Source organism: Neophocaena asiaeorientalis, unplaced genomic scaffold (genome assembly GCF_003031525.2).
Source record: "Neophocaena asiaeorientalis asiaeorientalis breed wild unplaced genomic scaffold, Neophocaena_asiaeorientalis_V1.1 scaffold138, whole genome shotgun sequence".
NCBI lineage: Eukaryota > Metazoa > Chordata > Mammalia > Artiodactyla > Phocoenidae > Neophocaena > Neophocaena asiaeorientalis.
This window is the reverse complement of record NW_020172632.1, coordinates 659,662-686,946: the sequence shown is the minus strand read 5'-3', so window position 1 is coordinate 686,946 and position 27,285 is coordinate 659,662. Positions and strand designations below refer to the sequence as shown.

The 27,285-nt window shown below is 53.2% G+C and overlaps 1 protein-coding gene across 2 annotated transcripts in view; it reads left to right on the top strand.

Moving 5' to 3' along the window:
• The window catches only part of TRABD2B (TraB domain containing 2B), a 215,801-nt gene that overhangs the window by 162,719 nt on the left and 25,797 nt on the right, over positions 1 to 27,285 (top strand). For both annotated transcript variants that reach the window (XM_024739295.1, XM_024739294.1), the window contains 2 exons: positions 15,589 to 15,735; positions 22,220 to 22,394. In XM_024739295.1, coding sequence (XP_024595063.1) covers positions 15,589 to 15,735; positions 22,220 to 22,394 — 322 coding nt within the window. The remainder of the gene's footprint in view (positions 1 to 15,588; positions 15,736 to 22,219; positions 22,395 to 27,285) is intronic.

The following is a 27,285-nucleotide window of genomic DNA, read 5'->3' as shown; positions in this document are numbered from 1 at the left end:
CAGGCCTCCCCAGGTCCCCCGGCTGCCCAGCCCTTCCCAGGGCCACGTTCTTTGTTGACTGGTTGGCACCCTGTGCCCACTCACCAAGCTTCACCCTGTCCAAGCCAGGGGTCAGGTGGGGCCTCCGTCTGCCCTGCCGGTGCCAGGCCCAGTGAGCTGTCCTTCCCAGCTGGGCTGCCCCCTGCTCTCAGTGTGCTGAAAGGGCCCCTTGTGTGGCAGCCATGCCTCCTGGACACAGCGCACAGCCCCGTTCTCTTACCTCATAAACAGCTAATTTGTTACATATTTTCTGACGCTGTAAATGGGAGAACAAAGACCTTTTCTCTCATATTTTTGTTCAATTATGTTTGTGGGGGAACCTGATCCCCTTCAAAGGGGGGCCGGGGAGCTGGGGGGAAGCTTCCCAGGCTTACTGACCTCCCAGGCCTGCTCCTGGGCCGCGGGCTGCTAGGGCCTGGGTGCGGCCAAAGGGGAGGATGGCGAGGGGACCCCTTTGTGTCCCCTAAAGGGACTGGGCCCTCATCTCCAGAACAGATGCCAGTCTCGGAAGCAGTTCAGCTCCTCCAGCAGAAGGGAAAGCCTCCAGGAGACAGATGTCAGGACTGTAGAAGGAGAGCCCTTTCCACGGTCCATGTCGGTGCCCTGCGATGGCCTGGCCTGTGGGTGGGAGATGAGCCGCTGCCACTACACCAACAAGCCCTCTGCCTGCACATCCCCAGGGAGACACTCCCTGAGAAGCAGCTGAGAAGCCCTGGACTGCATGATTTCTGAGGCCCCTCCAAACCCCAAGGCTCTGGTCCACATTTGGGCTTTTGCCCCCCTCTGGCTCCACGTCTACATTCTCTGCCTGCCCCATCTCTTTTGCAAAAACACACTTACTGGTTTTGAACACGAGCCAGGAGGCAGGGAAGACGTGGCCTCTGGAGGCTGCTCCTGGCTGGCTTTCCAACAGCCGGCACCCCAGCCTCTCCTCCCTTCCTTCCTTCCCTTTAGTGGGTGGCTGCGAGTCCAGGTCCCAGATTAGGTGCTGAGGATGTGAGGATGAGCAGAGAAGACGTGGTCCCCACCCTCCTCATGTCTCCACAGCAGCAGGCGGGAGACTGGCACGTGGCTAAAATGGCCAGACTATCTTGATTCATCCACCACTGGCTGTGTGACCTCAGGCAAGTCACTTAGCAACTCTGTGCCTCCTTTGCCTCATCTGTAAAATGTGATAAAACTGGTAACTACTTCCGAGGGTTGTTGGGGACTTAAATGAAATCATATTTGTAAAGAGCTTTGTACAGTGTCTGGTATTGAACAAGCGGCTAATCAGTGGTAGTTAAAATTATTATTAGGAGAAGCAGACATTAAGCAAATGATTATATATGTCAATATATGGAGCAGACTATTATGAGTATGCTGAAGAAAGAGTACAGGGCGTAGCAGAGACTTGAATGGGGGCCCCTGAACTGATCTGGGCATCAGGGAAGACATTTTCAGGACGTGATGCTTGAACCACTATCTGAAAGATAAGTAGGAGTTAATGGGGCAAAAAAGAGAGGGATGACAGGAATAGCACACCTGGCAGAAGGACCAGCATGTGCAAAGGCCCTGAAGTGGGAACAAAAGAACACATTCAAATAAAACCTGTCAAGGCAGCATGTTGAAAACACAGAGCGGGGAGGGCAGGAAGCCAGGTGAATCTGAGGAGGGAGGCAGGCAGGCCCACCATGCAGAGCTGAGAGGCTTGTTGAAGGAGTCAGAGCTTATGCCTAGAGCAGAGCAGAGCCAAGAAGGATTTGAGCCTGGGAGTGCTGTGACCTCATTTATGGTTTTCAAAGATCACGCCCACACACAGCATCCCCTTTCCCTGTTAGGCCCAGAACCAGTGGGCACGCATCAGGTCAGGGATGCTCAACGTACCGGGTACAGCCCAGATCCTGAGCCTCAAGGTCCGAGATCGTCCTTTGCAGTGCCCTCCAACAGCAAGAGGAAATAAAAGTAACAGGAAGAGAGTGGAGGGGGATGAGGGTGCAGACCCCAAAATGGCAGGGGCCGGATCCCAGAGAACCTTGGTGAGACAGCATTAAGACTGAACCGTGGAGAATGATTGATGGGGCATCTTGGTGTCAGGAAGGAGTAGAACTAAGTCACATTTATTTGAGTCTTCCTGGGAGTCCCGCACAGTGCCTGGCATAGAGGGGACTTTTGTTACATGTGTGAACGTAAGTCAGGTTAGGACTCTTACTGACGTGCATAGTGCGCTGGGCGGTCCGTACACCTGTCCTGAATCTGTCGATCATCTGTCTATCTCTGTCTCCATCTGATCTCTCCCTTTCACACACACGTGCACACGCACGTTCTTACACAACCCACGGTCTCTTAGAGCCCCAGACACCACAAGGCAGAAAGAAACTCTGACCTGTTGCTGCCCTTCTCAACTGCAGAAGGAGAAGACAAAGACTGGAGCTGAAGGGAGGCCTTCTTAGAGGAGGTGAGCTTGTAGGCGGGGCAGGAAGGGTGTGGGTGTGGACAAGTGGGGGCCAGCAAGAACCCCTGCCCCTGATCTGTCAGGGCCCTGGTGGCAGGTCCAGGCCAGGCAGTGGAGTATGCCAGCAGGGACCTGAGGCCTCAAGAGAAGGTTGCAGGCAGGGAGCTAAGAGGCTGAGCACTCCTCCTCTGCCCGTGGTAGATCGGCCCTTTACCTCGCAGTGTTGGCAGGCGTTCTCTGTTCCCATCGGCTCACACTCGGCCTGCCCTCCCAGGTCAGACCTGCGCAGGAGGAGGCCTTGGACAGCCCTGAGTGTTTCCCGTCTGCAGGGTAAGCAGATCTCTGCTCATCCAGAATACGTCTGACTTCTCTGTATTCTTTTCCCAAGACCCAAGGCTCAGATTTCAACTTCACATTCTTTTGCCTCCGTTCTAAAAACATTTTCATTTTCTGTGGCGGGGGGAAGGAAGGGATAAGGGGGCATAAGAGACCCAAACTGCTCAAGTAAAGCCTCATTCCTGTCTTAGTCTGCATCCCCCTGCTTGCTGTGTGGCCTTGGGCACCTTCCTGCCCTCTCTGGGCCACAGCATCCTCTCTAGACAATGAGATCCCATGCAGGATCTAAGGGTCCTCCCTCAACTGACATTCTCTTGGCAGAGCCAGAGTCTCCAACGCTCCCGTCCTGCTGCCAAGGATTGCCTCCTGTGACTAAACAGGCAAAAAGCCAGAGAGGTTGGGACTGTGTTGTAGTTTTGTCCGTGAGGCCAAGTTCTATGCAGCTGTTGCCTTTGATGTACTCTAGCAAGAGTGTCCATTCCCTGGGCTCTCCAGGCTGCGGGTCCCGTGCCAGTCCCAGGCTTTTCCTCCTGCCATTCAGGGCCGGCTCCTCTTCTGTCCAGCTGCTCCCCCAAGTGGGGCTCGAGGCTTCCTGGAGTGGAAGAAGAGAGAGTGAGGACCCAGCCCCGAAATTCAGGGCAGGGTAGATGGGCCAGTGGTGGGCAAGGGGAGAGACTCAGAGCCCTGAGTTGTAGGCTTCCAGAACAGCCAAGCCAGAAAGGAGTTGGAATTCTAGCCCGCCTTCACTTCCTCCATGCATCCCCAAAGCCCCCCAGGCCCAGGTGGGGCCCCCTCACCTCTCCCAGCCCCAAGAGGGCTAAGACTGTCTCCTGCCTGTAACCTGTGCTCCTCTGATGCTCTCTCAGTGAAGGAGCCAGAGGGCAGCTTCGAAATCGAAAGTCTGACTGGTCGTTCCCTTCTGTGTAACTTCCGTGGCTTCCCATAGTCCTGATAAAACCTGAGCTCCGGATCTCACCCCAGCTCCCTGCTGCCATCCCAGCTCACGCCCTTCACCAGCCACACACGCTGCGCTTGGACCAGGGGGTCATCGGCACTTCCCCAAACTGGCCAGCTCCACCCAGCCTTTACATGGGCTTTGACACTGCCTGGAATTCCTCTTCTTTCTCTTCTGAGTGGTAGATGTGCGCTCTCACAAGGTATCACTGCAGAGCACCTCCTCCATGAGTCTCGTGTGCGGCCCTCCCCTGGCGGGCTGAGCCCCCCTTCCGCTGGTCTCCCACTGCCCTGTGTCCGTCCCTGTGCCCGGCTTCACAAGTGATGTTAGCATCTGATTGCAAGCCTTCCTTGGGTGCCTCCTGCCGCGCCCCACCCTACCCTTGACCTTGAGCTCCTTGAGTTTAGAAGTGGTGCTGATGTGGCCCCATGGCCCCAGCACCCAGCACAGGGCCTGGCACAAATCCATATTCATCATTGAGGGGTGAATGGGAATAATCCACATACCTCGGCTCCTGCCCCCCTTCAGAGCTGCCCCACTGCCGCTTAGGGAACAGAAGCTTCTTAAAATTCCCTAAGGAAGGACAGGAATGTTTTCCAAGGTCTTTAGAGTGCTAGCTCCCTAGGCGGGGTGGACAAGTAACAATTCTCCCCACTTGGCAGATAGGTGAACGGAGGCCTGGAGAGGAGCCCATGTTCCCATGGCAGCACATCACCAGAATGGGAACCTCACACAGCCTGCATGTAGCAGGACCCAGGTTTGAGTCCGGGTCAGAGCCCTGCCCCTTCTGCTGCTCTATGTGGTTGGTCTCCAAGGCACTTGTAGCCTGTGACTTAGCGGAGAAACAATTTCACTCACCAGCACGGAGTGCTCACGGAGCCGGCGCCCCCGACCTCCCACCCCCGGCCACCCGGAACTGCCCACCCCAAATCCGCTGTCCCTAGCTGCTGCCCAGGCCCCAGGCGGAACAGAGGTCCCCTCCCTGCTAGGGCTTGGGAGGCTCCCCACCAACTCCTTGCAAATTGGTAATTGCTGTGTGGTCAGACCAGAAGGAATTAGACAAGCCCTCTAGGAATTTCATACTGATTTTGCAAATGAAAATGGAGACTTGCCTTTTGAAGTCCAGGCAGCTGTGTCAGCAGGCAGGTCTGAGACAGCAGGAAAAATAAAAACTACACCCTGCCAACCAATGGATGCAGCCGCTTCACAATGATGATGATGATGGTAACCATGGGCACCGCCAACTGATTGCCTGCCGAGTAGACCGTTGTCCCTCTGAGAGTCTCAGTCTGCTCATCTGTGGTTCCCCAGCTATTTCCGCCACCACAGGTGACCGGCCCACTGTCAGAACATCCAGCAGAGAAGGGCTGGGTGCAGCATGGAGCCCTCCCCCTGAGACCGAAGGCCCTTCGCCACCAGGTCCCCTCCGGGCCTAACTCCTGACACGCCCTTAAACACATCATGCACTTCCGAGCCCTTCTGCCTTGAACACGCTTTTCTCTCAACCCCACTCATCCTGCACAGCCCAGCTTAAAGCCTGATTCCTTCACCAACTCCCAGGCTGCATCACAAACCACCTCTGCGACCCCAAAGACCCCTGGTTTTCCCTTTTATCATTAACTTACCCCTGGGTTTTATAATTACCTGTTTCTCTCTCCAACTCATCCACCACCTTGAAGTTCCTCAAAGCTTTATAAATGGAAATAGGCCAGCCTAGATGATTCTGTGGGACTTTATGATACATTTTGGTTTTTTCCTCTATTCACGGTGTATATTCAACTTAGGAGATCAGAAGTGATTATTGGGGAGCGAAAGAAAAATTCATGACAGATAGTTGACCCCAGGGTCAGGGAGGGCTTGGCACACTAAGGCTGGGGCCACGTAGCCCTAACAGTGGAGGAGCATGTGATGTCACCTACTTCTCTGAGCCTTGGTTTCCCTGTCTGTAAAATGGGGTCAGTAATGTTGGCCTCACAGGGCTGTTATAAAGAATAAATGAGAGGGCTTTCCTGGTGGCGCAGTGGTTGAGAATCTGCCTGCTGATGCAGGGGAAGCGGGTTCGTGCCCCAGTCCGGGAAGATCCCACAAGCCGCGGAGCGGCTGGGCCCGTGAGCCATGGCCGCTGAGCCTGCGCGTCCGGAGCCTGTGCTCCGCAACGGGAGAGGCCACAGCAGTGAGAGGCCCGCGTACCGCCAAAAAAAAAAAAAAGAAAAGAATAAGTGAGCTTCTATGTGCCAAGTGCCTAGAACCGTAGACAGTTTAAATTATGACATGGTGGAGTGTCACCGTCCCAAAATGTTGGGCTCATAGAACATGACAAGCAGAGCTGAGAAGTACTCCCACATCCTCGTGTCTCAGAGCGGGAACCTGTGACCAGAAAGTGGGCCCACAACTGGTCTGGAGTCAGACCCCGCGGCACCAGAATCTAGGTCTCCAGCCTCCCTTGGTCTTACCTGTGCCTAAAACTGAAGAGCAAGGGACCCTTTTGCCGTCCAACAGGGCAGACCCCATACAAACTCCCTTTCTGGAGACCCCAAGCCTCTGGGCCTGTCCCCACCCCCAGCCCAGCCCCTGCCTCAGCCCGGCTGTTAGCCTCCCTACCCAACAGAATGCTAATCTCCTCCTGTGGGTGGCTCCGGATTTATGAGCCTTTCCTGGCATGACTTGAAGGACAGAAGAGGAATGCTGGGATCTTTAAGGGTGGTCTTTGGGTGGAGAAACTAGGCATCCAGAGAAAAGAAAGAAAGGAAGCTAGGGTGAGTCAGCCTCCGCTGCCCGCCCAGGAAAGCACTGAAGGCTCAGCCAGCCCCCACTGCACGGCAGCTGGAGGATGTGGCCGCATCGCCGACGTCCAACTGGTAGGCGTCCACGGAGCAGGCAGCGTCTGCGCTAGAAGCCAAGTCCAAGTTCTTGGGTTGTGGCCGGGGTTGGGGACAGGGTAAGGGGAGGGGAGGAGGAGCGTGCTCAGAGATTCCTCTTTAGGAGGAAGACAGCTGCCTTCTCATCTCCTTGCTTCACGCCTGTCTTCCCGGATTCCATGTCAACACAGCTACTGCAGCCACCTCTGCTCAGCCTCTCTGGGACTTTTCATCCCCCCTGGGGGAAGCCAGAGGCCTTTGAGGCCCACAGGCCCCACGGGATGTGCTCCCCACCAGCCCCGCCCTACCTTTCTGACTGCGTCCTGGAAATCCCCCTTACCTTTCCAGATCGACCCTCTGTTCCCCCAGCTCTGAGCCCTGCAGTGACACAACATCACCTTGCCTCCCTTATCCTGATTTCAGTGGGAAGCTGGCAGGGGATGAACAGGCAGGAGGGCAAGGAAGCTGGGATATTTCTTGCCCCCCACCCACGCCCTCCTCCCTGCTGGCCACCGTGGTCCAGGCCGTGGAGCGGTAGCTGTGGTCCCCTTTGACGGCCGTGGCTCTGGCTGGGTTCAGGTCCCTGACCCGCCCCCCCCCTTCCCTTTAAGGCTTGGGGGCAGGAAAGCTTCCCACTGCCGCTGTTCCTCAGCGCTCCACCGTTTCCTGTCCACACCTCTGTGAATATTCCCATCATTCAGTGTGCTTCAATCACCCTTTCAGTTGAACTTACCTCATTGGAGCTCACTGCACTGGCAGTGCACCATCTCTTTGCTGCTGGGCCTCTGCCTGAGACAGATCTCATCGACTAGTTCCCCTTAGCTCACTCCTCCCCAACCACGCTGGCCTCTTTCCTGCTTCTCACACCCATCAGGCTCGCTGCTGCCTCAGGGCCTTTGCACTTGCTGTTCCTTCTGCCCAGAACATCCTTCCTTCTCTCAGATATTCACATGACCACCTCCCGCATCTCCTTCAGATCTCTTCTCGAATGTCACTTCTCATTGTGCCTTTCCCGGACATCTTATATAAAAAGTCAACCCCCAACACACACACAGACACTTCCTATGTTCCTTGCCTTATTTTCTCCTTAACAGCCATCACTTTCTAACATATTTTACTGGTTATTTTTGTTTATCGTCAGCTTCCTCCTACTGGAATGAAAGCTCCATTAGGACAAGGATCTTTATTTGCTGTGTTTACTGCTGTCCCTTCAGGGTGTAGAAGAGCATCTGGTACAGACGTGGTCAATAAGTATTTATTCAATGAATGTGTGAGTTGGTCCTTTTCGCAGGTGGGTAAACCAAGGCCCAGGGAAGGAAAATGGCTTGCCCAGGGCTTTGTGGTGGAGATTCAGTTGGAGATGGGAGCTCTGGTCCTACCTGCCAGCACAGAGCCGGTCCCCGGCTCCAGGAAACCTTGTGTTTATTTGGTGGCCTGCTACTCAGTGGTGCAGTGTCCGGAGACAGGATTCTGGGTCAGGGGCGGGGGGACTCAACATACTGAGAAGGAAGCGGGGAAGTCGTCAGCACTGCTTTGGTGCTGTCAATGGAACAAGGAGAATGGATGAATAAATAAACCTCAGCCAGAGCCTGGCAGGCTCTAACCTTTGAGGAAATCTCCCCCAGGCTGGAGAAGTCTTCCTGTGAAGCAGAGCTGCCATTCACCGCAGCCCACCTCGGGGATGACAGACATGTGGCCCAGGGTCCAGGGGGCTCAGCTGCCACCTCTGTGCCCTGGGGGTATTGGGTCCCAGCAGGGAGCTGCTCAGGATGGGGTCCTGGGATGAGTGGTCCACCTTTTCACCCATCCATCCGTTCCCTCATTCTACAAGTATTTCTCAAGCATCTACTGTGTAAGTATCAGGCACTGTGCCCTCTGCTGGAGAAACAGCCACGACCAAGAGAGGCAATTTGCCTGCCCTTGGAGGGTTCACCATCAAGCAGGAAGAGCGAGCATTAAATAGCAATGAAGCAGGGTGAGCACAGCGGTCCAGGAGGTGAGAGTGCTCTGGGGGACCTGCCCGGCCCGTGGTCCAGGGAAGTCCTCCTGAGAAGGGAACCTCTGCAGAAAGGGGAGTGGGAGTTGGTGGGTGGAAGAGGGTTCCAGGCAGAAGGGGGAGCAAGGGAGGTGGTCCTGAGGCTGCGAGGGTGAGTTCAGCACCAGGCTGGTTCCGAACGATCAGGCAGGGTAAAGAGTAGAAACAGCGCAGGAGGCCATGATTCAGGTGGGGTTCCTTGGCCAGGTGACCTCTTTCCTCTCCTCATATGTCAGCTCTGAGCAGGCCCCATGACTGAGGTCCTAGCACCCCTCCTCCTTCCCAGCTGACCACTCAGAATTTGGGCTTCACACACTGGCCCCTACTTGTCTGTTTGTCTGTTCTTCCTACCAGTGGCTGGGTGGAGGCAGCTTGGTGGGCCAGGCCCAGGGGCAGCAGAAAGAACCCAGCACCTGTCAGCTGGACCTGAGTTTGAATTCCAGCTCCAGTTCTTCAATGTGAGACCTTGTGCAAGTACTTTCACCATCCTCAAGGCCTCAGGTTCTTCGTATGTCATGTGGGAATAACAATCCATTCTCTGAAAGGTGTGGGATGGTTTCTCAACATCCCTACTGTGGCCCATGGAACCTGGCATGCCAATGAACTCTGACCTCATCTCCTATCACTCTCCTTATTTACTCAGCTCCAGCCGCCCTGACCTCTGCTCCACTTTGTGTATGCGCAGGGCCTTTGCACCTGCTGTTGTCCCTTCTCTCATCAGTCTCCACCCTCCTTTTCTGCTTCTTTTTTTCTTTGTAACACATACTGTATTTGTTAGGGTTCTCCAGAGAAACAGAACCAATAGCATGTGTAGATAGATAGACAGACAGACGTATACATATATACGTACAGATTGATATATTTTGAGGAATTGGCTCATGCATTGTGGAGGCTGGCAAGTCCAAAATCTACAGGGTGAGCTGGCAGGCTGCCAATCCAGGGAAGAAGTGCTGACGCTGCTGTTCAAGTCCAAAGTCACTCTGCTGGCAGAATTCCCTTCATCGGGGAGGTTGGTCTTATCTATTAAGGGCTTCACCTTATTGGATAAGACCCACCTCATCCAATTATTATACAGCATAATCTGCTTGACTCAAAACCTTCTGATTTAAATGTGAATCTTATCTGAAAACTAACTCCACGAGAACATCTAGAATGTTTGACCGAGTGTCTGGGTACCATGGCCTAGTCGGGTCGGCAAGATTAACCATCACAAGTCCACCCCTTGTCAAGTTGGCGTTCATACAGTATCTCCAGCCCAGTAACTCCCAGCTTTGCCTGTCAGTTTAGAGGCATGAGGACCCCAAAGTGACAGAAGGCAGTCTGAACTTCCAGTTCAATGGAACTCCTGTTGTGTCTTTAACATACTAAATATTAACATTTTACTAATTATTTCATTTATTCTCTGTTTTCTCCCCAGCAGATAAGCTCAATGAGAGCAGGATTTGGGTCTGCTTTGTCCCTGAGTAAATCCCCTGACCTAGAACAGTGCGTGGCCCATGCCAGGTGCTCAGTAAGCACTGCCGAGTGGGTTGGGGCCTTTGCTGTGACTTCCCTATAGTTCGGGGTGGGTGAGAAGTGATAGTCCCAGCCTGAGAGCCAGGCCTGTCTCAAACATCCTTCCTGACTAAGCGGGTCCGGCCTTCTCCTCTCGATAATGCTGCTGGGCCGACAAGTGAACACAGGCCTCGGTGTTCACCCTTCCAGCCCATCCAGGACTGTTTACTAGACGGATCTGGAACAATAAACCTGTACCCACCCTCCTGGCGCCTGCCTCCCTCCATCCAAGGCCCATGTTTGAAGATGTGTTTAAATTCCAGGCCTACACTCAGCAGACGCTGCGGGCCTGCAAGTACCGGTGAGGGGGGGTGCCACCAGGATGCTCAGGGGCTCTTGGTGGCCGGGCCTCCACACACGGCCATCCAGGGGAAGTGAGGTAGCTCTCGCCTTCACCCCGTGTTTGTTATTTCATGTCAAAGCCTTATCATAAACATTATCCTAGAGTGGGCCACCGAGGCTACGGGTGAGGAGGGTTTGTTATTCTGAAGTGGCCGGGAGCAGAAGGCATTGAGGCCTGGGAGTCTGAGCAGGGCCAGGCTTGAGGATTCAGGGTGAATGACAGGGAAACGGGAATCAGAGCAAGGCACTTATTCGCACCGTGCACTGGGCTTTGAAGGCCCCACTTTCCAACCATCCTCTACTATAAAGGCCCGTTGGCATATCTGCCTCTAAAAGATGCTCCGTGTGGATGGAAACCAAGTCCAATTAATCCAACAACACCAGATGCCTGCAGAGGATCAACAGAAAGTAAATGTTTGTTGAATGAATGAATGAGTGTCACTTCCCTATGTCTGTTAGAAGCACCAAGAATGCACATGAAGAAGAACATATTACTTTGAAGTCCTGGTCATGGGAACCTGGTTGGAGCTAGACAAAAGTAATTTCATAGCCCAGCTCTGTCCTTTACAAGCCATGTGGCCTTGGGTCCCCTTCCCCTCTGCTTCTTTGTTTTCCCATCTGTGAATAGGGACACCTCCCTGCTGGCTCTCTCCCAAGGAGAGCAGAGGGAAGCCCCGAGGGCAGTGGTGAACTAAGAGGATAGGTTCCAGGGCTGGATGGCCCAGGTTTGAATGCACATCCACCCCTCTCCAGCCTTGTCACCTTCAGTGGTTTACTTAATATGTCTTTGCTGCGACTGCCCCCTCCCACCACCCCGATCTATGAAATGGAGCTAATACTAGCCCTACCTTAGAGTTGCTGTAAAGGTTAGATAAATTAATATGGACTTAGAGAGCTTCTGACACATAGTAAGTGCTCAATAAACATAGTGACCCTAGTAATCAATGGATGAGGACTGCTTCACAAATTGCAGAGGATGGATACGAGGCAGGAGGTGGAGGGGGAAGGTCATGGGATTCAGGGTCGGCATCCTTCCCTCTCATAGTTCTTGAATGTCTGCTATTCAGCAGTGACCAGAGAGGCAGGCTACCTGCCCTCACCAATCTCTCAGTCTAGACAGGCAGGGAACAGGGAATTACCTGAAATGGACATCTCAGTGGGATAAGTGCCACAACCAAGGGAAGCTCCGGAGTCTGTGATGGGGGTTGAGGGGAGTCTGGAGTGACGGGCTGGGTTTCAGTCCAGGCTCCACCACACCCCGGCTGCGCCACACTAGAGGTGCTTCTTGAATAATCTGACCTCAGTGTTCTACCTCTAGACATGTTAATAATAAATTCTCCCTAGCTGTTTTCTGGCTGTTTCCTGGAAGAAAATGGGTATGGCAAGGTGTGGGGGATGAACGTGGACTGTGCCAGTGGACCTCGGGAAATCCAGCCCCAGACATGGTCCAGAGCACAGCAAAAGGTCCTAGGCTGGGGGTCAGGGAACAGGGAGCCCACTCCGCCCGCAGCTCGCCGTGTGGCCTTGGGGTAAGCTTCATCCTGCCTGTTCCGGACCCCTGACTTTTCTCCTCTTCCATGTGAAGAGGGCATATGAAGAGATGAGTGGTTCTCAAACGAGGCTCCAGGGCACCTGTGGGTTCCACAGAGAAGCGCTGGGAGCCTGTCACGGGGGTGGCATTGAGCTGGGGGAACTTCAGGTAAACAGCCTGCCTCCTTTACCTCAATGAGGGCAGTTCCCATTTCTGCTACAGATTTTGAGTTCCAAGTAAGTTTCCTCTGGAAAACAATAACAACAAAAAAGGATTCCATGGCTACAAAAGGTTTGAAAAACTGCTGGGCCCTTCTAGCTCCAATCAGGGAAGGTTTAGGTCTAACTATTTTCTTCCAAGCATTTATTCCACACTCACTACATGCCAGGAATGTTCTGAGTGCCCTGCAGGCTGAAACGTGCTTCATTCACTAGAACACCTCCCAGCTCCACGAGGGCCACGTGACTGCAGAAGTGACTCCATGTGTCTAAGAGGGTCCGGGGGGCCATTCCCTGCCCCCCGAGCCGGGTCTTCTGGGCGCCCGAGCCGATGACCTCAGCACAGGCCAGGTGGAGCCAGCGCTGAGCAGCAGCAGGGCAGGTGTGTACAGCGCAGGGTGTGGACACAGGAAGTCTGTGTGTCCCAGCCCCCAGAGGAGGAGAGCGCTTTCATCCCAGGCATCTGCTATGCAGGAGGAAGTGCCTTTTGCCTTAGCAATGTCCACAGCAACAAGGCCGCTGCCTGCTGCGATCCATCCCCAGCCACCCTGCTGCCATCGACACCCTGTGCCAGGTGGCTGCAGATTGGATTTCAGGGGAGGTGGCCAGAACCTGGAAGCCTGGAGAAGGCCCAGAGTCGGGGTGGTGGGGTCTGACCTCATCTCCAACCAGCTCATTATGGGAAGCAGGCTGGGCTACCAGAGCTCAGTGCAATCCAGCTCTCCTGCCCGACCAGAAACAGAAGTAGAAGGGGATGGGTGGAGGCGATCTCACAAGCACAAGCTTGGCCCAGTCGCCCAACACAGTATTTTAAGCCAGACTTTGTGTACCTATTGCCTGAGCTTTTTTGTTCAGATTATGTGCTCTGGAACCATGTGGCTAATGCCACTTGGAGGAAACTTCTGCCACGTGGTGGCAGCGTGCCCCAAGTGCAGACAGAATGCCAGAGTTCTAGGGGCTAGTCTGAAGGGCTTACTGAGCAACGTTGAACTATGAATTGACCACAGCAGGTGTCAAAGCGCTAAAGGAAGGATGGGTGACACCCTCTACCAGGAACAGTGCTGAGTCCTGCCGATGCAAAAATAAATAGGATGCAATTCCTGTCTCCAAGCGGCTCATCGCCTAAGGGCGGAGACAGGTAGCTAAACTGCAGTTACAATCTATTGTTCACGCCCTGCTGGAGGGAAGCAGGGTGGGTAGCTCATCTCTCACCACAGCTGTGCTGTGAAGCATTTCCTCACATGTCTGGGCCCAGCTGCAGGCAGGCAGGCAGGCTCAGTGGGCTCAGCTGGGCTCACTTGCCTGTCTGGGAGCCGGCTGGCTGTCTGCCGGACTGGGACAGCCTCGGTGGGACAACGGAAGCAACTGGGCTCTGCGGTGCACGCCTTTCGCCCTCCCTCCAGCAGGCCAGCCTGGGCTACTCTCAAGGCAACGTGATTGTGTAAAGACAGCAGCACATGTGTAACGCTGCCCCCATTTGGCTATGGAGGCTTGTAATGCTGGCCCCCACTTGTAATGCAGCAAGTCCAGAGTCAGAATGTGAAGGGGCTACAGAGTTCCATGGCCAAGGATATGTATATAGGGAGGGGTTAAGGTTTGGGGGCATTACTATATCACTCTGCCACACAGGGAGACAGTGGGAGCTCTGGGGAGGGGCCTCACCCAGCCCCCAGGTGGTCAGAGAAGCTTCATGGAAGAGACATCTGAGCAGACCCTGGAAGGCCAAGTCTCGATTTGCAAGTGTTAAATAGAGGCGGGAGGTTTCTCATGCACAGGGAACAGCACGTACAAAGCACAGAGACAGAAGACTGCTGAGTAGTTTAGCATTTGGAGACACAGGGGCTGGAAACGAGGTCACTGACCACAGCAGCGGCCAGGCCGCTGCCTTGCAGGCTCCAGTGAAGAGCTAGGCTTTTATACCCTGGGCAGGAGGCATCCATGAAAGTTTTGAGCAAAAAAAAGAAAGATAAAGTCCATCAGATTTGTGTTTTTAAAGGATAGCTGTGGCAGAAGAATATGGGATAGGTGGGAATGGGCGGGGAGTCTGCAGAGAGGAGCATGGGTTGCAGTGGACCCAATGAGAGAGGCTTGGGCCTGAACTGGTGCGGGCGGACTGAGGCTGGGGGTTTGTTGTCCAAGACAGTGTGCAGACAGGATGAACAGGGCCTGAGAACTGCCAGGGAGGCTGGAGCTGGGAAAACAGTGAGGACAGGTGGCCCGAGACCACCTCCTGGCATTTTGCACAAGAATTGCAATCGTTTTTCCCTCTATCTGTGCTAAATAACCCACTGATTGGTCAAGCTCCTCCCTTTTGTTGGCCAAAGGAGTCTGGGATGCACAGCTGTGTGAAGCTGGCTCTAGTCCCAGCCATGCAGAATTGGCCACTTCCCCTCCCCTCCTGGGCTTCAGTTTCCCCATCTAAAATGGGACATTTTAGATCATCTCTCAGGGCCTTGTGCCTTGGGCAGGGCATGTTCCATGAGAGGCACGGTCCTCAAATGCCAGAAGCAATTGGACCGCTAAAGAGTTCCCAGGGAGCCTGTTAAAAATACACATCCTGGGCTCTACCTCAGAGACTCCAGTTCTGGAATCTCTGAGATTTTTGTGTAGCACTCCAAGTGATCCTGATGCCTGGCAGGTCTGGCTGGGCACAGCTGTGTCCCCAGGCCTGGCACGGTGGCCCAGAGTACAGAGGGGCTGGAGGAAACGCGTGCTGAATGGCAGCACGGATCTGACTTGGGGGCTCAGCTCCTAAGGCCTTTGCCTGGTGTGAGGATGGCTTCTGGAGGACGTGGCATTTGGGTTGAGCCTTGACATCTAATGGGCTTTCTGGTTTTTTGTTCATTTGTTTGTTTTGCTTTGTTTGGGGGTGCTCTTGATTCCAAAATGAGTCTGTGCTCCTTCTAGAACTTATCTAGGCACTGGAGAAGAAAGGAGTCAAAAGAAAAACTTGCCCATCATTCCAAAACCTGGACACAACTAGGGTTCTCTTTGCCACATTATTAGATAAGATACTGATGCCCAGAGCAGTACTGGGGACCTGTGAGGGCAAAGGGCTGGAGATGAGAGCAGCCTGCACGTGGTGAGAGCCCAGTGAGTGAAGAGTGGGAGACATGGAACATTCGGGTGGTGCCAGCTGGTGTCGGGCCCCTCCCATCTTTTCACACACCCTGTTTCAGGCCTGTTGCCCCAAAGTCCAGCGGGAGGAGGGCCGGTCCTGGAGGGGTCAGGGGCCTCAGCCAGGGTCCCTGAGCACAGCCCTGACGCCTCTCCTCCCTCTGCGCAGGTGCTGTTCGCCCTGAACCAGACCCTGCTACAGCACGAGAGTGTACGGGCCGGGAGCTTGCAGGCGCCCTACACCACGGAGGACCTCATCAAGCACTACAACTGCGGGGACCTCAACGCCGTCATCTTCAACCACGACACATCCCAGGTGAGGCTCCCCTCCCCCAGCCCGGGCAGGCTCCGGGACACCAGCTCCCAAGGCCAGGCCCATAGGAAGGCATTTATTAGACACCTACTGTGTGCCAGGCGCAGGCAGTCTTCTCTCCAGCCATGGTGAGCAGGAGCTTGGGCATCCCCGTTTTATAGATGGAGGAAACTGAGGCTCAAGGAGGGGAAGAGACTTGCCCAAGGCCACACTTATTAGTTGTTATCAAGTTGTCAAGAGCAGTGCTTGAGCCCGGTGTGTGTGACTCTGGGGCCTAGACCCTGGAAGCTTTGCCTGTAAGAACAGGGAGGCCTCGTTGAGGTTTAGTCCAGCATCTCGGGAGATTAAAGCCCAGGAAAGGGAAAGCTCACAGGCGCTCAGAGCTTGGGCTTGAGTCCAGCCCAGGGCTCTCTGCCTCGATTCGAGTCCTAGAGGAAAGATTACCCCAGGCTGGGCAGCCAGTGAGTGGGAGCCCAGGAGCTGAGCATGACTCCACCAGGCCTCCTGTTGCCCTCGGGATAAATTCCAAGGTACTTCATAGGTAGTCACGGCCCCCTCTCCATGTCCTACCCTCCATGGACCTCATCACAGCCCAGGTCCCCTGCCACAAAGACCTCATTTTGCTGACCTCTGCCACTTGTAGCACTTCCCCCGTGCACCTTGCCCTTTCCCACAGCTCTGCCTTTGTTCAGGTTCCTCCCTCCCAGTTTCCTCCCATTCGGGCTGTGGTCCAGTGTCTCACCTGCGAAACCGCCCTGACAGCCTGGGCGGGGTTAGATTTTCTCCCGGGCACCTCTAGGCCCCCGTGCTTTCTGTTTCTGATGCTCGATTATTCATTCATTCAAGAGGCAGCTGAATTAGTCAGAAGAGGCCACCTCCCCACTCAGGACACTGAAAGCCTCCCGATGTTTCTCAGGATAAAGCCAGAGTCTCTGTGATGGCCTGCGTGGTCCCGTGGTCTTTCCCCAGTCTCCACCCCGTGTCCTCTGCCTCCCCCGTTGCCCGTCACATGCCACTCCAGCTGCGCAGGCCTCCCTGCTGACCCATGAGCCCACCCACACACTTCGCCTTTGCACTGGCTGTTCCCTCTGCCAGGAAGGCCTTTCCCCAGGTATCACCGTGGCTCACCCCCTCTCTGCCTTCAAGACATAAAACAAATATCATCGTCTCAGTGAGGCGGGCCCCGACCAGATCTAGAATTGCAACCTGACGTCCCTCCTCCCTCCAACCTGTCCCCTTTATGAAGCTCCACTTTTCCTCATGGCCTTTATCATCTTCTCACACACTTATATATGTTGATTCATTGATCAGTCATTATTTATTGTCTGTCCTTTCCCATTACAGCGTAAACTCCCTGAGGGCAGGGTTTTGAGTCTGTTTTATTCACTGATAATTGGCTAGAGCAGCGCCTGGCACAGAGCACGACTCAGTAGGTATTGGATGAATGAAGGAAATAGTGTATAAATGCCAGGCACAGTGCTATGGAAAGGGTTATGGCGGGGCGCCAGAGAGAGCTGCCCTCATGGGGCTGAGGGTCTCATAGGAAAAAAGGAGAGATTCAACAAGCAGCTACACCGAAGCATGGTCCTTGCTACGAGGGGAAGTAGAGGATGCCCTTGGAGCCTGTGTCAGGAGCAGGACTTTAGGTGGGCTTGGGGTAGGGGTGGGGCAGGGCTGGAGCGAGAAGGAAAGATTCCTGAAATAAGAGAGGTCAGAGAAGAGCCTGAATTGGCCACAGACAGGAGGCAGAAGAACATTCCAGCAGAGGAAACCACGCAGACGAGCTGGAGGCCAGAGACAGCAGGAGGAGGGCTGAGAGTTTGGGCTGGAGGCATAGCCAGGGACCCCGCTAGACCCCAAGCTCCTCGAGAGCAAGGGTGAGCTGTCCACTCTCGTCACGCTGCCCAGTGCAGGGCGTGGCACAGAGCGAGCATCAGTGAGCGAGGCTGCACGGGCAAACGCAGGCGTGTGCCGTGCTCGGTGCGGTGTGGAGAGTGAGGGAGAGGAAGGGTGCGGAGGCCCTGCACAGCAGGCTGAGATTCTGGGTGCCCTGACTCTCTCTGGTAGAGGAGAGGGGGAGGAGAACCCTGGCAGCACGAGGCTCACAGGCGTTTCACCAGCCATCCACCCACCCTGTGGCAGAGCCTAGCACTGCATCCTCCACTGGGCAGAGGCTGGCGAGCCCTGAGCAGCCAGGGAGCTGTGTGCCTGAGGGCTACCCGGTCACCACTCAGGATGGCCTGGCCGTGAAATGGCCAGGCTGGGGAGAGTGGTGTGCCGGACAGGGCCCTGGCCACGGAGGGCAGGACACTAAGCTGAGAGAGGGAAGAAAGGGGTCCCTGGGGGATGACAAGTTCAGATTTTCTTTGCACGGTGTCCAGAACCACTGGCGTGTCTCTGACAGGTGAACTACGTCGGGGGTCTCCCGGCAGTGCCTGTACTTGAAGTAGAGCAGAGGGCACAGGTAGATTGGCCCACCCAGGTTAGAATAGCAACCCAGGGTTGCACAGGCCGAGTCTAGCCCTCAAGGGAGGGACTAGGCAGCCCCGCCCCCAGACACAGACAAGCCTAGTGTCAGGGCAGCAAGGCTAAATCCAGTGCCCGCGTGCTAGCAGAGAAGGGGTCTGCTGCTGGAGGTCTCGACGTCACAGGGGCTGGAGGGGGCGGTCACCGCCTGCAGCTGGGGAGGGCTGCTGGTGAAGGTGGTATTGGACCAGGCTTGAGAGTAGAGTCTGGCCAGGTGTGGGCAAAGCCAGGGGCTGGCAGGCAGAGCGAGCTGCGTGGCAGGGGCACAGGAAAGTGGGAGGTCCTGGGGAATGATCTGCAAAGCAGACGGCAGACCATATGGGGGTGAGAATGTTCACTGAGGGGCCGACACCCTGGGGTGTTTAAGCCAGCCAGGGACGTGGTCATAAAGATGCCTCTGGCTGCAGTGACGAGGCTGCTGGAGCGGCCTCTGGAGGCCGGGGCTGGACAGATGCAGGGCCCAGGATGATCATACTGGCGGACAGGGGCCAGGCACACCTCACCCTTGGTCGGCTTCACCTCATCCCCCCTCCATGTCACCTTCAGAAATGGCTGAGGCCCTGGCCTCCTGCAGCTCTCCGGTCACTACACTGTCAGTGCCCCCAAATCAGCAGGGTGACCCAAGGGCCCTCCCCTCGGAAGACTTCCCTGAGCCCCCAGCCTGTGTTAGGTGTAGAATAGAAATACATATATTTATTGTCCACACTCAGACACTATTGAGAGTAAAAGGTCAAATGTAATCGAGTCAGAATAATTAACAGGCATGCAGCGATCTACCATAGCCATGAACCTGGATTGTCTTGAACAAACCAAGACACGCTGTCACCCTATTAGCGGCCTCCTCCAGGCTCCCACATCCCTCACTGCCCTCTAAAACACGTGTGCCCCAGTGTCCTGATCCCCACTGGCTGTGAGCCTCATCCAGGGCAGCAGACCCTGTCTGAGGGTTATCTGTGGCCTCCTAGCTGGACACAGGGCTGGACCCATGGAAGTTCTCAGAAGGTGTCTGTTGGATGGACAGGATAAAGAGAAGGGGTGAGGACATTGAGGTTGTGACATCAGCAGACCTGAGCTCTTGACCACTAGACCTGACCCAGTCCTAGTCGGGGGTCAGGGGAGCCTCACAGCCCCACTGCAGCTCTGCCTGGCCCATCTTCCCATCACTCCATCTTGGAACTATCACTTTAGGGTCCTGGGGACCCGACGTGTCCTCTTTAAAATGTTATCATACATCCTGCACTTGAACTTGTTGCAAGAGATTTAAGACCCCCAACAAGTCTAGTCACATCATTAATTTGCTTCCATCCAGCCAGGCCTCATCCTTGGCATGGAGCCAGGACCCATCAGCGTGAAACATGCAGAGAATGTCAGCCAGCTGCAGGACAGCCCACGGAACCCAGTGGCTAGCCCAGCTTCTTTGTGGCTTTGACATGGATCTTTCTAGTTCTTGTTCTTTTTTCTTTTGTTTTTTTCAAGCTCCCTACAGATTGAATGGAGGTTCATCCTCCACAAATGCACACTCAGGGTCAGGGAACTGAGGAGGGCGGGCTGGACACATCACAGGGAGAAGGCCTCTGCCTGAACCCTTGGAAGAGGGGAAGGGAAGCAGAATGCTTCCTTCAGGCTTTCTGATGGTTCTGAAGGCCACCTCTCTGTCATCTCCATCTCTATCCCCTGTCCAAGGCCACCCTTCACTGTACCCCTGCCATCAGAGGGAAAAATGATTCAGCCAGCTGCATCCTCCAGGCTAGTTGTACAAAGCTGACGTTTAGTCAAGACTTCCTTTGTGCCATGCGCTGTGTTAAGCACTTTCCAAAACTGATCTTGTTTAATTCCTATAGCAATATATATAGCCCCTATATGACCAATTTGGAAACTGAGTCTCAGAGAGGCCAAGTAACTTGTGAGTTACAGAGGCCACCCAGCTGGTAAGTGGCAAAAGAAGGATTCCAACCCGAGCTGACCCAGCTGTTCAGGACTCACATTCACAACCTCCAGAGCTGCTGCCTGCAAGCCCATCCATTCATCCGTGCATCCACTCATTGAACAAAAATTTGTCAGTGCAACATCGTCCCACGTTCTCTTCCATACCCAAGGAATGGAGGGAAGCCTGCGAGGGCCAGGTTTCCAGAAATAACCCTTCTGAGTCACAGCCTCTCTTGTGCTCCTCCCGCACTCAGAAGCCTGCAGTGTTTCCTATAGTGGCATCAAGTCCAAGTGTGGCCTGTTTTATCAGGGCTGCCAAGCATCCCCTCCATGGTTAGGGGAGGGAGTAAGAACTCTGTTCCTTCATATATCCATTTGCCAAACAGTCCCCAAGCACCAACTCTGTGCTGGCCCTGATTGGGCACTGGCAGAGCTGCTGCATACAGCTATCTAGGTTGTGCACTGCTCAAGTTTAGGGCGTACCAGTCATATCAATGTCTTGCTCCTCCCAGAACAGCGTATCCGGGCTTTCAGGCAGAGAAGCCCCTCTCACTCAGGGAATGCCCTGGTCCTTGGCCAACAGATAGCAGAGGCAGATGTCCCAACCTCCCCAGAATCCCTCTGGGTTCAGCCTCCTTTGATGCCTCCGTTTTCCTCAGAAGGAGGGCTGACAACTCGTCAGTGGCTCTAGAATCCATGTGGCTGGGCTAAAACCGGCAGGAAATTAGTCTCCTCGTGCTAGACTCTCCATCTGGCCAGTTCAGAAGTCAGCTAGGCCTTGTGTCCTGTGCTTTGGGCCTGGGTTGGTGAAGACAGAGTGATGAAGGGGGCACCCCTTGTGAGCAAGGGCTTGGAGGTTAGAATCACACTGGTGCATTGTGGGGAAAGAGCAGGTATTCTTACGCATGGCCTCAGGGTCCTCAGTGGTCCATGGCTTCCTCTCCCACCCCACCCACATGCTGAAGGCCACAACACTGGAGCAGGTTAGAGAGGCAACATGTCGGGAACGGAAGAACAGGAGGAGGCGATGTGGTGAGGAGGGATGGCACATCTTTATGTTCAAGGCTCCAGAAACCTGTGCTGGGCACCTACTTTGTGCCAGGCAGCAGGGGCCCAGGAATGACAGAGGTGCTGTCCCGGAACTCAGGGAGCTCTCTGCCTCGTTCAAGGACACGTCAGAAATGCTGGCCCCAGGCCATGTGGCTGAGTGTGGACATGGGGCCGAGAGCTGGGAAACATGGATAGCTCCAAGCCAGGTTGTTGAACAAACCATTGTTATGGAAGGAAGCCTTGGTCCTGGAGTTGAAATTTTCAAGAAGGGATGGAGGGTTTGGATTACGTCCTGAGCAGCGGTGGAGCTGGGGATGCAGAGATAGTGGTGGCCAACCAGGGCTGATACCCTGGGAGAACCAAAGTTTATGACCCCTCCTCTGACCTCTGTAGGGTGGGGTGGGCTGAAAGGTGTCCACGACAACACCCATCATCTCATACAATCCCCCGCAATACCATCAGCCCCAACTTATAAATGAGGAAACCTGGACTCAGAAAAGTTAAGTAACTTGGCCAAAGTCACACAGCATCAGAACAGGGCCTGAAGCCCAGGTCAGCCTTTTCGCTACACCAGGCAGACCCTCCACACCTGCTTGCTGAACCAGATTCCCTGTACGTGCCAGTGACAGGGTCAGTGCTACAGTGAGAGCCTCCCAGGACCTCTGTGTCCGGAAGCCGAGGTTCAACAAGGCAGAGACGCGGGAGTGATACGTGTGTGAGGGTGGCGTCCAAGGGCTCCAGCCTGGCTCTGCCATTTAGTTAGCTGTGTGGCTCTCCACCTATCTCTGGATCTTTCGCTCTTCTTTCTTTATTTGTGAAACTGGGATAACAACAGTCATCTCGAAGCATCTGGGAACTGATGAAAAGCATCAATTACCTGAATAAAGGTAAGTTACCCAGCCCCACACTGGGCTGCGTGTGTTTATTGAAAGCCACTCTGCTCCAGGAAGAACTGAAGGCAGCGGTCTCTGTCTTGCCTTTACAGCTACCCAACTTTATCAACACCACCCTTCCGCCGCACGAGCAGGTCACCGCCCAGGAGATCGACAGCTACTTCCGCCAGGAGCTCATCTACAAGAGGAATGAGCGGATGGGGAAGAGGGTCATGACTCTTCTGCAGGAGAACGAAGACAAGATCTGCTTCTTTGCCTTCGGAGCAGGTTTGGACCGGAGTGGGGAAGGGATTGTTTGCCAAATCCTTGAGGGCTGGGAGGGTTGCTGGACCCTCTCCTGACCTCTGCTTCATAAAGGGAAAAGTTGAGGCCCCGAATGAGCAGGAAAAGCCGCACAGTGTTCAGCAGAGCTGGGATCCAAAGCAGGTCCCCTGCTTCTGGTCAAGGGTTCTTTTGTGACAGTCCCCATGGACAAGGGCAGTGACCACTGCCAAAACCAGGATAACTTCTGTGGCTCCTTCATGCCCCAGGAGGCCATGCTGAGAGCCCAGAACTGAAGCCAGCTCCCAGCGTCCAGCCCAGGCTTGGGCCCACCCCTCAGAGCCAAGGCCAAGTCAGTGAGGGCCACGTGGCCCAGTGGGGAGAAGGCAGCTCTGACATCCCACAGCCCTGGCTCTAAATCCCAGCCCAACCGCCTCCAGACTGCATGGCTTCGGAGGGGACCTTCTCAAGGGCTCAAGTCCCTCTTCTATGAATGGGCAGTGATAGCAATAATTATGTGATGAATTGAAAAGACCTACCTTGTAGAATAGTTGCAAAGATTAGCACCACATAGTTGCAACTCAAAATGGCAGCCACGACGATCGGCAGCATTATGATGACGACGATTAATACCAATTTTATCACCACCATATGGACCGTGACCTTGACGCTCCTTCTGGGGCTCTGGGAAGTCCAGACACGCAGGTACAGCTACAGGACTTGCTCAGCGTCTCTCTCTCCCTGTCCCTCTCCTGCTTCTTCTCCCTCACTGTCTTCCTCTCTCCGTGGCTGTCTCTCCTGATGACAGTGCTGTCCACCTTGGGACCAAGATACTGCATTTGCCTCCTTTATTTATTGGCTTTTGCTCCGGTGCTACAATGACAAACGTATTTCTTGCTCACATTGCTTGCAATTTGGGCTGAACGAATTCACCTTGAGGTGGCTGGCGGGCGTCGCACTCGTGGGCGTTGTGCTCACTGGCGCTGTCCTCTCTCTCCCCTCCCTTCCCTGCCCCGCTACCCACACGCTGGCTGCCTGCGTCAGGCTGAGTTGGATCAAGCCGAGCAGCCTGTCTAACGCAGAAGGGCCTGTATGGACATCCTGATTCATAACAGGGCGTGTCCACTGCTGGAGGTCTGCCTCACCCACCCCCCACTGTTCAACCCCAAATACTTCAGGGTTTGTGTGTGTCTGCACCTGTCTTCCCTCCCCTTCAGCTCTCAGCACGGCAGAGGCGTATGGGAGGGCCTCAGAAATACGGGACCTCTGGGACAGCCTCTATAAGACCACACCTGCAGCTGGACGGAGACTTCTGGGCTCACGTTGCAGCTGTGCCACGGCCTGATGTGGCCTCTTCCCTCCCCTCTTGGCAGCCTCACTTCACTCATCTGAGCAGAAAGACCCAGGACTCACTTGGGCCATCTGTGATGCTAGGAGCTCTTCAAACAGATTTCTGAGAAGAGTGGGGTTCCTGTAGCGGTGGGAGGGGCTGCCTGAAGGAGCCAGTAGAAGCAGGACTTCGACTGCAGGACACCTGCTGGGGACCTGGCATGAGTCAGAACAGATCTGGAGACCATGCAGGAAAGCAAGTGCTCCCCAACACGCACTCTCCCTCACTCTCCATCCCAGCAGGCTCCCCAGCCCTCCCTCCTATGGGCATCTGGGCAGTGTATCCTGTGCTAAACCGGCCCACAGCGGACCACAAAAGGGGCACCACTGGGAACTCAACTAGCCCTCAGGCTCCTCCTCTAATGTGAGCCCCTAGAGAGCCCGGTCACTGAGAGAGGCCAGTAAGGGATCCAGCATTCTGCATGCTCTACCTGCCCCACCTGCTGCAGGGCTCAGGACCAGTCACCCAGGGGCTGAGGGTAGCTAATACCTGCTTCTTCCTGTGGGTGTGGAAACAGGAGAGCCTAGAGACGAAAATCACAATGGCCCAGGCAACCACTGACACTGAAACCCCAAGTGCACTGCAGCACAAATGTCCACTCAGGCACCAGGCCAGCACGCAGGCTTCCTACCACCTCCACTTTCTTCCCCATCTCTGAAATCCAGCTGATTCCTGGTCAGTTTTGGTGTTTTTTTTTTCTGTTTTTTTTTTTTATCATGGTGTATGATCCTTTTAATGTGCTGTTGCCTTCTGTTTGCTAGCAGTTTGTTGAGAATTTTTGCATCTGTGTCCATCAGTGATATTGGCCTGTAATTTTCTTTTTTTGTGACATCTTCATCTGGTTTTGGTATCAGGGCGATGGTGGCCTCGTAGAATGAGTTTGGGAGTGTTCCTCTCTCTGCTATATTTTAGAAGAAGGATAGGTGTTAGCTCTTCTCTAAATGTTTGATAGAATTTGCCTGTGAAGCTATCTGGTCCTGGGCTTTTGTTTGTTGGAAGATTTTTTTTGTGGTACGCGGGCCTCTCACTGTTGTGGCCTCTCCCATTGTGGAGCACAGGCGCCAGACGCACAGGCTTAGTGGCCATGGCTCACGGGCCTAGCCACTCTGTGGCATGTGGGATCTTCCCGGACCGGGACATGAGCTCGTGTCCCCTGCATCGGCAGGCGGACTCTCAACCACTGCGCCACCAGGGAAGCCCCTATTGGAAGGTTTTTAATCACAGTTTCAATTTCAGTGCTTGTGATTGGTCTGTTTATATTTTCTATTACATTCTGGTTCAATCTCGGAAGGTTGTGCTTTTCTAAGAATTGGTCCATTACTTCCAGGTTGTCCATTTTATTGGCATATAATTGCTTGTAGTAATCTCTCATGATCCTTTGTATTTCTGCAGTGTCAGTTGTTACTTCTCCTTTTTCATTTCTATTTCTGTTGTTTTGAGTCTTCTCCCTTTTTTTCCTGCTGAGTCTGGCTAATGGTTTATGAATTTTTTTTTGTCTTCTCAGAGAACCAACTTTTGGTTTTATTTATCTTTGCTATTGTTTCCTTCATTTCTTTTTCATTTATTTCTGATTTGATCTTTATGATGTCTTTCCTTCTTCTAACTTTGGGGGTTTTTTGGTTTTTCTTTCTCTAATTGCTTTAGGTATAAGGTTAGGTTGTTTTTTTGAGATTTTTCTTGTTTCTTAAGGTGGGATTATATTGCTATAAACTTCCCTCTTGGAACTGCTTTTGCTGCATCCCATAGGTGTTGGGTCATCATGTTTTCATTGTCATTTATTTCTAGGTATGTTTTGGTTTCCTCTTTGATTTCTTCAGTGATTTCTTGGTTGTTTAGTATCATATTATTTAGCTTCCTTGTGTTTGTATTTTTTACAGTTTTTTTCCCCAGTATTTGATATCTAGTCTCACAGCATTGTGGTTGGAAAAGATACCTTATATGATTTCAATTTTCTTAAATTTACCAAGGCTTGATTTGTGACCCAAGATATGATCTATCCTGGAGAATGTTCCATGAGCACTTGAGAAGAAAGTGTATTCTGTTGTTTTTGGATGGAATGTCCTATAAATATCAATTAAGTCCATCTTGTTTAATGTGTCATTTAAATCTTGTGTTTCCTTATTTATTTTCATTTTGCATTATCTGTCTGTTGGTGAAAGTGGGGTGTTAAAGTCCCCTACTATTATTGTGCTACTGTCAATTTCCCCTTTTATGGCTGTTAACATTTGCCTTACGTACTGAGGTGCTCCTGTGTTGGGTGCATAATTATTTACAGTTGTTATACCTTCTTCTTGGATTGATCCCTTGATCATTATGTAGTGTCCTTCTTTGTCTCTTGTAATAGTCTTTATGTTAAAGTCTATTTTGTCTGATATTAGAATTGCTACTCCAGCTTTCTTTTGATTTCCATTTGCATGGAATATCTTTCTTCAACCCCTCGCTTTCAGGCTGTATGTGTCCCTAGGTCTGAAGTGGGTCTCTTGTAGACAGCATATATATGGGTCTTGTTTTTATATCCATTCAGCCAGTCTATGTCTTTTGGTTGGAGCTTTAATCCATTTACATTTAAGGTAATTATTGATATGTATATTCCTGTTACCATTTTCTTAATTGTTTTGGGTTTGTTTTTGTAGGTCTTTTCCTTCTCTTGTGTTTCCCCCCTAGAGAAGTTCCTTTAGCATTTGTTGTAAAGCTGGTTTGGTGGTGCTGAGTTCTCTTAGCTTTTGCCTGTCTGTAAAGGTTTTAATTTCTTCGTCAAATCTGAATGAGAGGGCTTCCCAAGTGGCGCAGTGATTGAGAGTCCGCCTGCCGATGCAGGGGTCGCAGGTTCGTGCCCCGGTCCAGGGAGATCCCGCGTGCCGCGGAGCAGCTGGGTCTGTGGGCCATGGCTGCTGGGCCTGAGCATCCGGAGCCTGTGCTCCATGGTGGGAGAGGCCGCGGCAATGAGAGGCCCACGTAACGCAAAAAAAAAAAAAAAAAAACTGAATGAGATCCTTGCTGAGTAGAGTAATCTTGGTTGTAGGTTTTTCCCTTTCATCACTTTAAATATGTCCTGCCAGTCCCTTCTAACTTGCAGAGTTTCTGCTGAAAGATCAGCTGTTATCCTCACAGGGGTTCCCTTGTATGTTATTGGTTGCTTTTCCCTTGCTGCTTCCAATATTTTTTCTTTGTATTTAATTTTTGATAGTTTGATTTTTATGTGTCTTGGTGTGTTTCTCCTTGGATTTATCCTGTATGGGATTCTCTGCACTTCCAGGGCTTGATTGACTATTTCCTTTCCCATGTTAGGGAAGTTTTCAACTATAATCTCTTCAAATGTTTTCTCAGACCCCTGCTTCTGGGACCCCTATAATTCAATGTTGGTGCGTTTAATGTTGTCCCAGAGGTCTCTGAGACTGTCCTCAATTCTTTTCATTCTTTTTTCTTTATTCTGCTCAGCAGTAGTTACTTCCACGATTTTATTTTCCAGGTCACTTATCCGTTCTTCTGCCTCAGTTATTCTGCTAT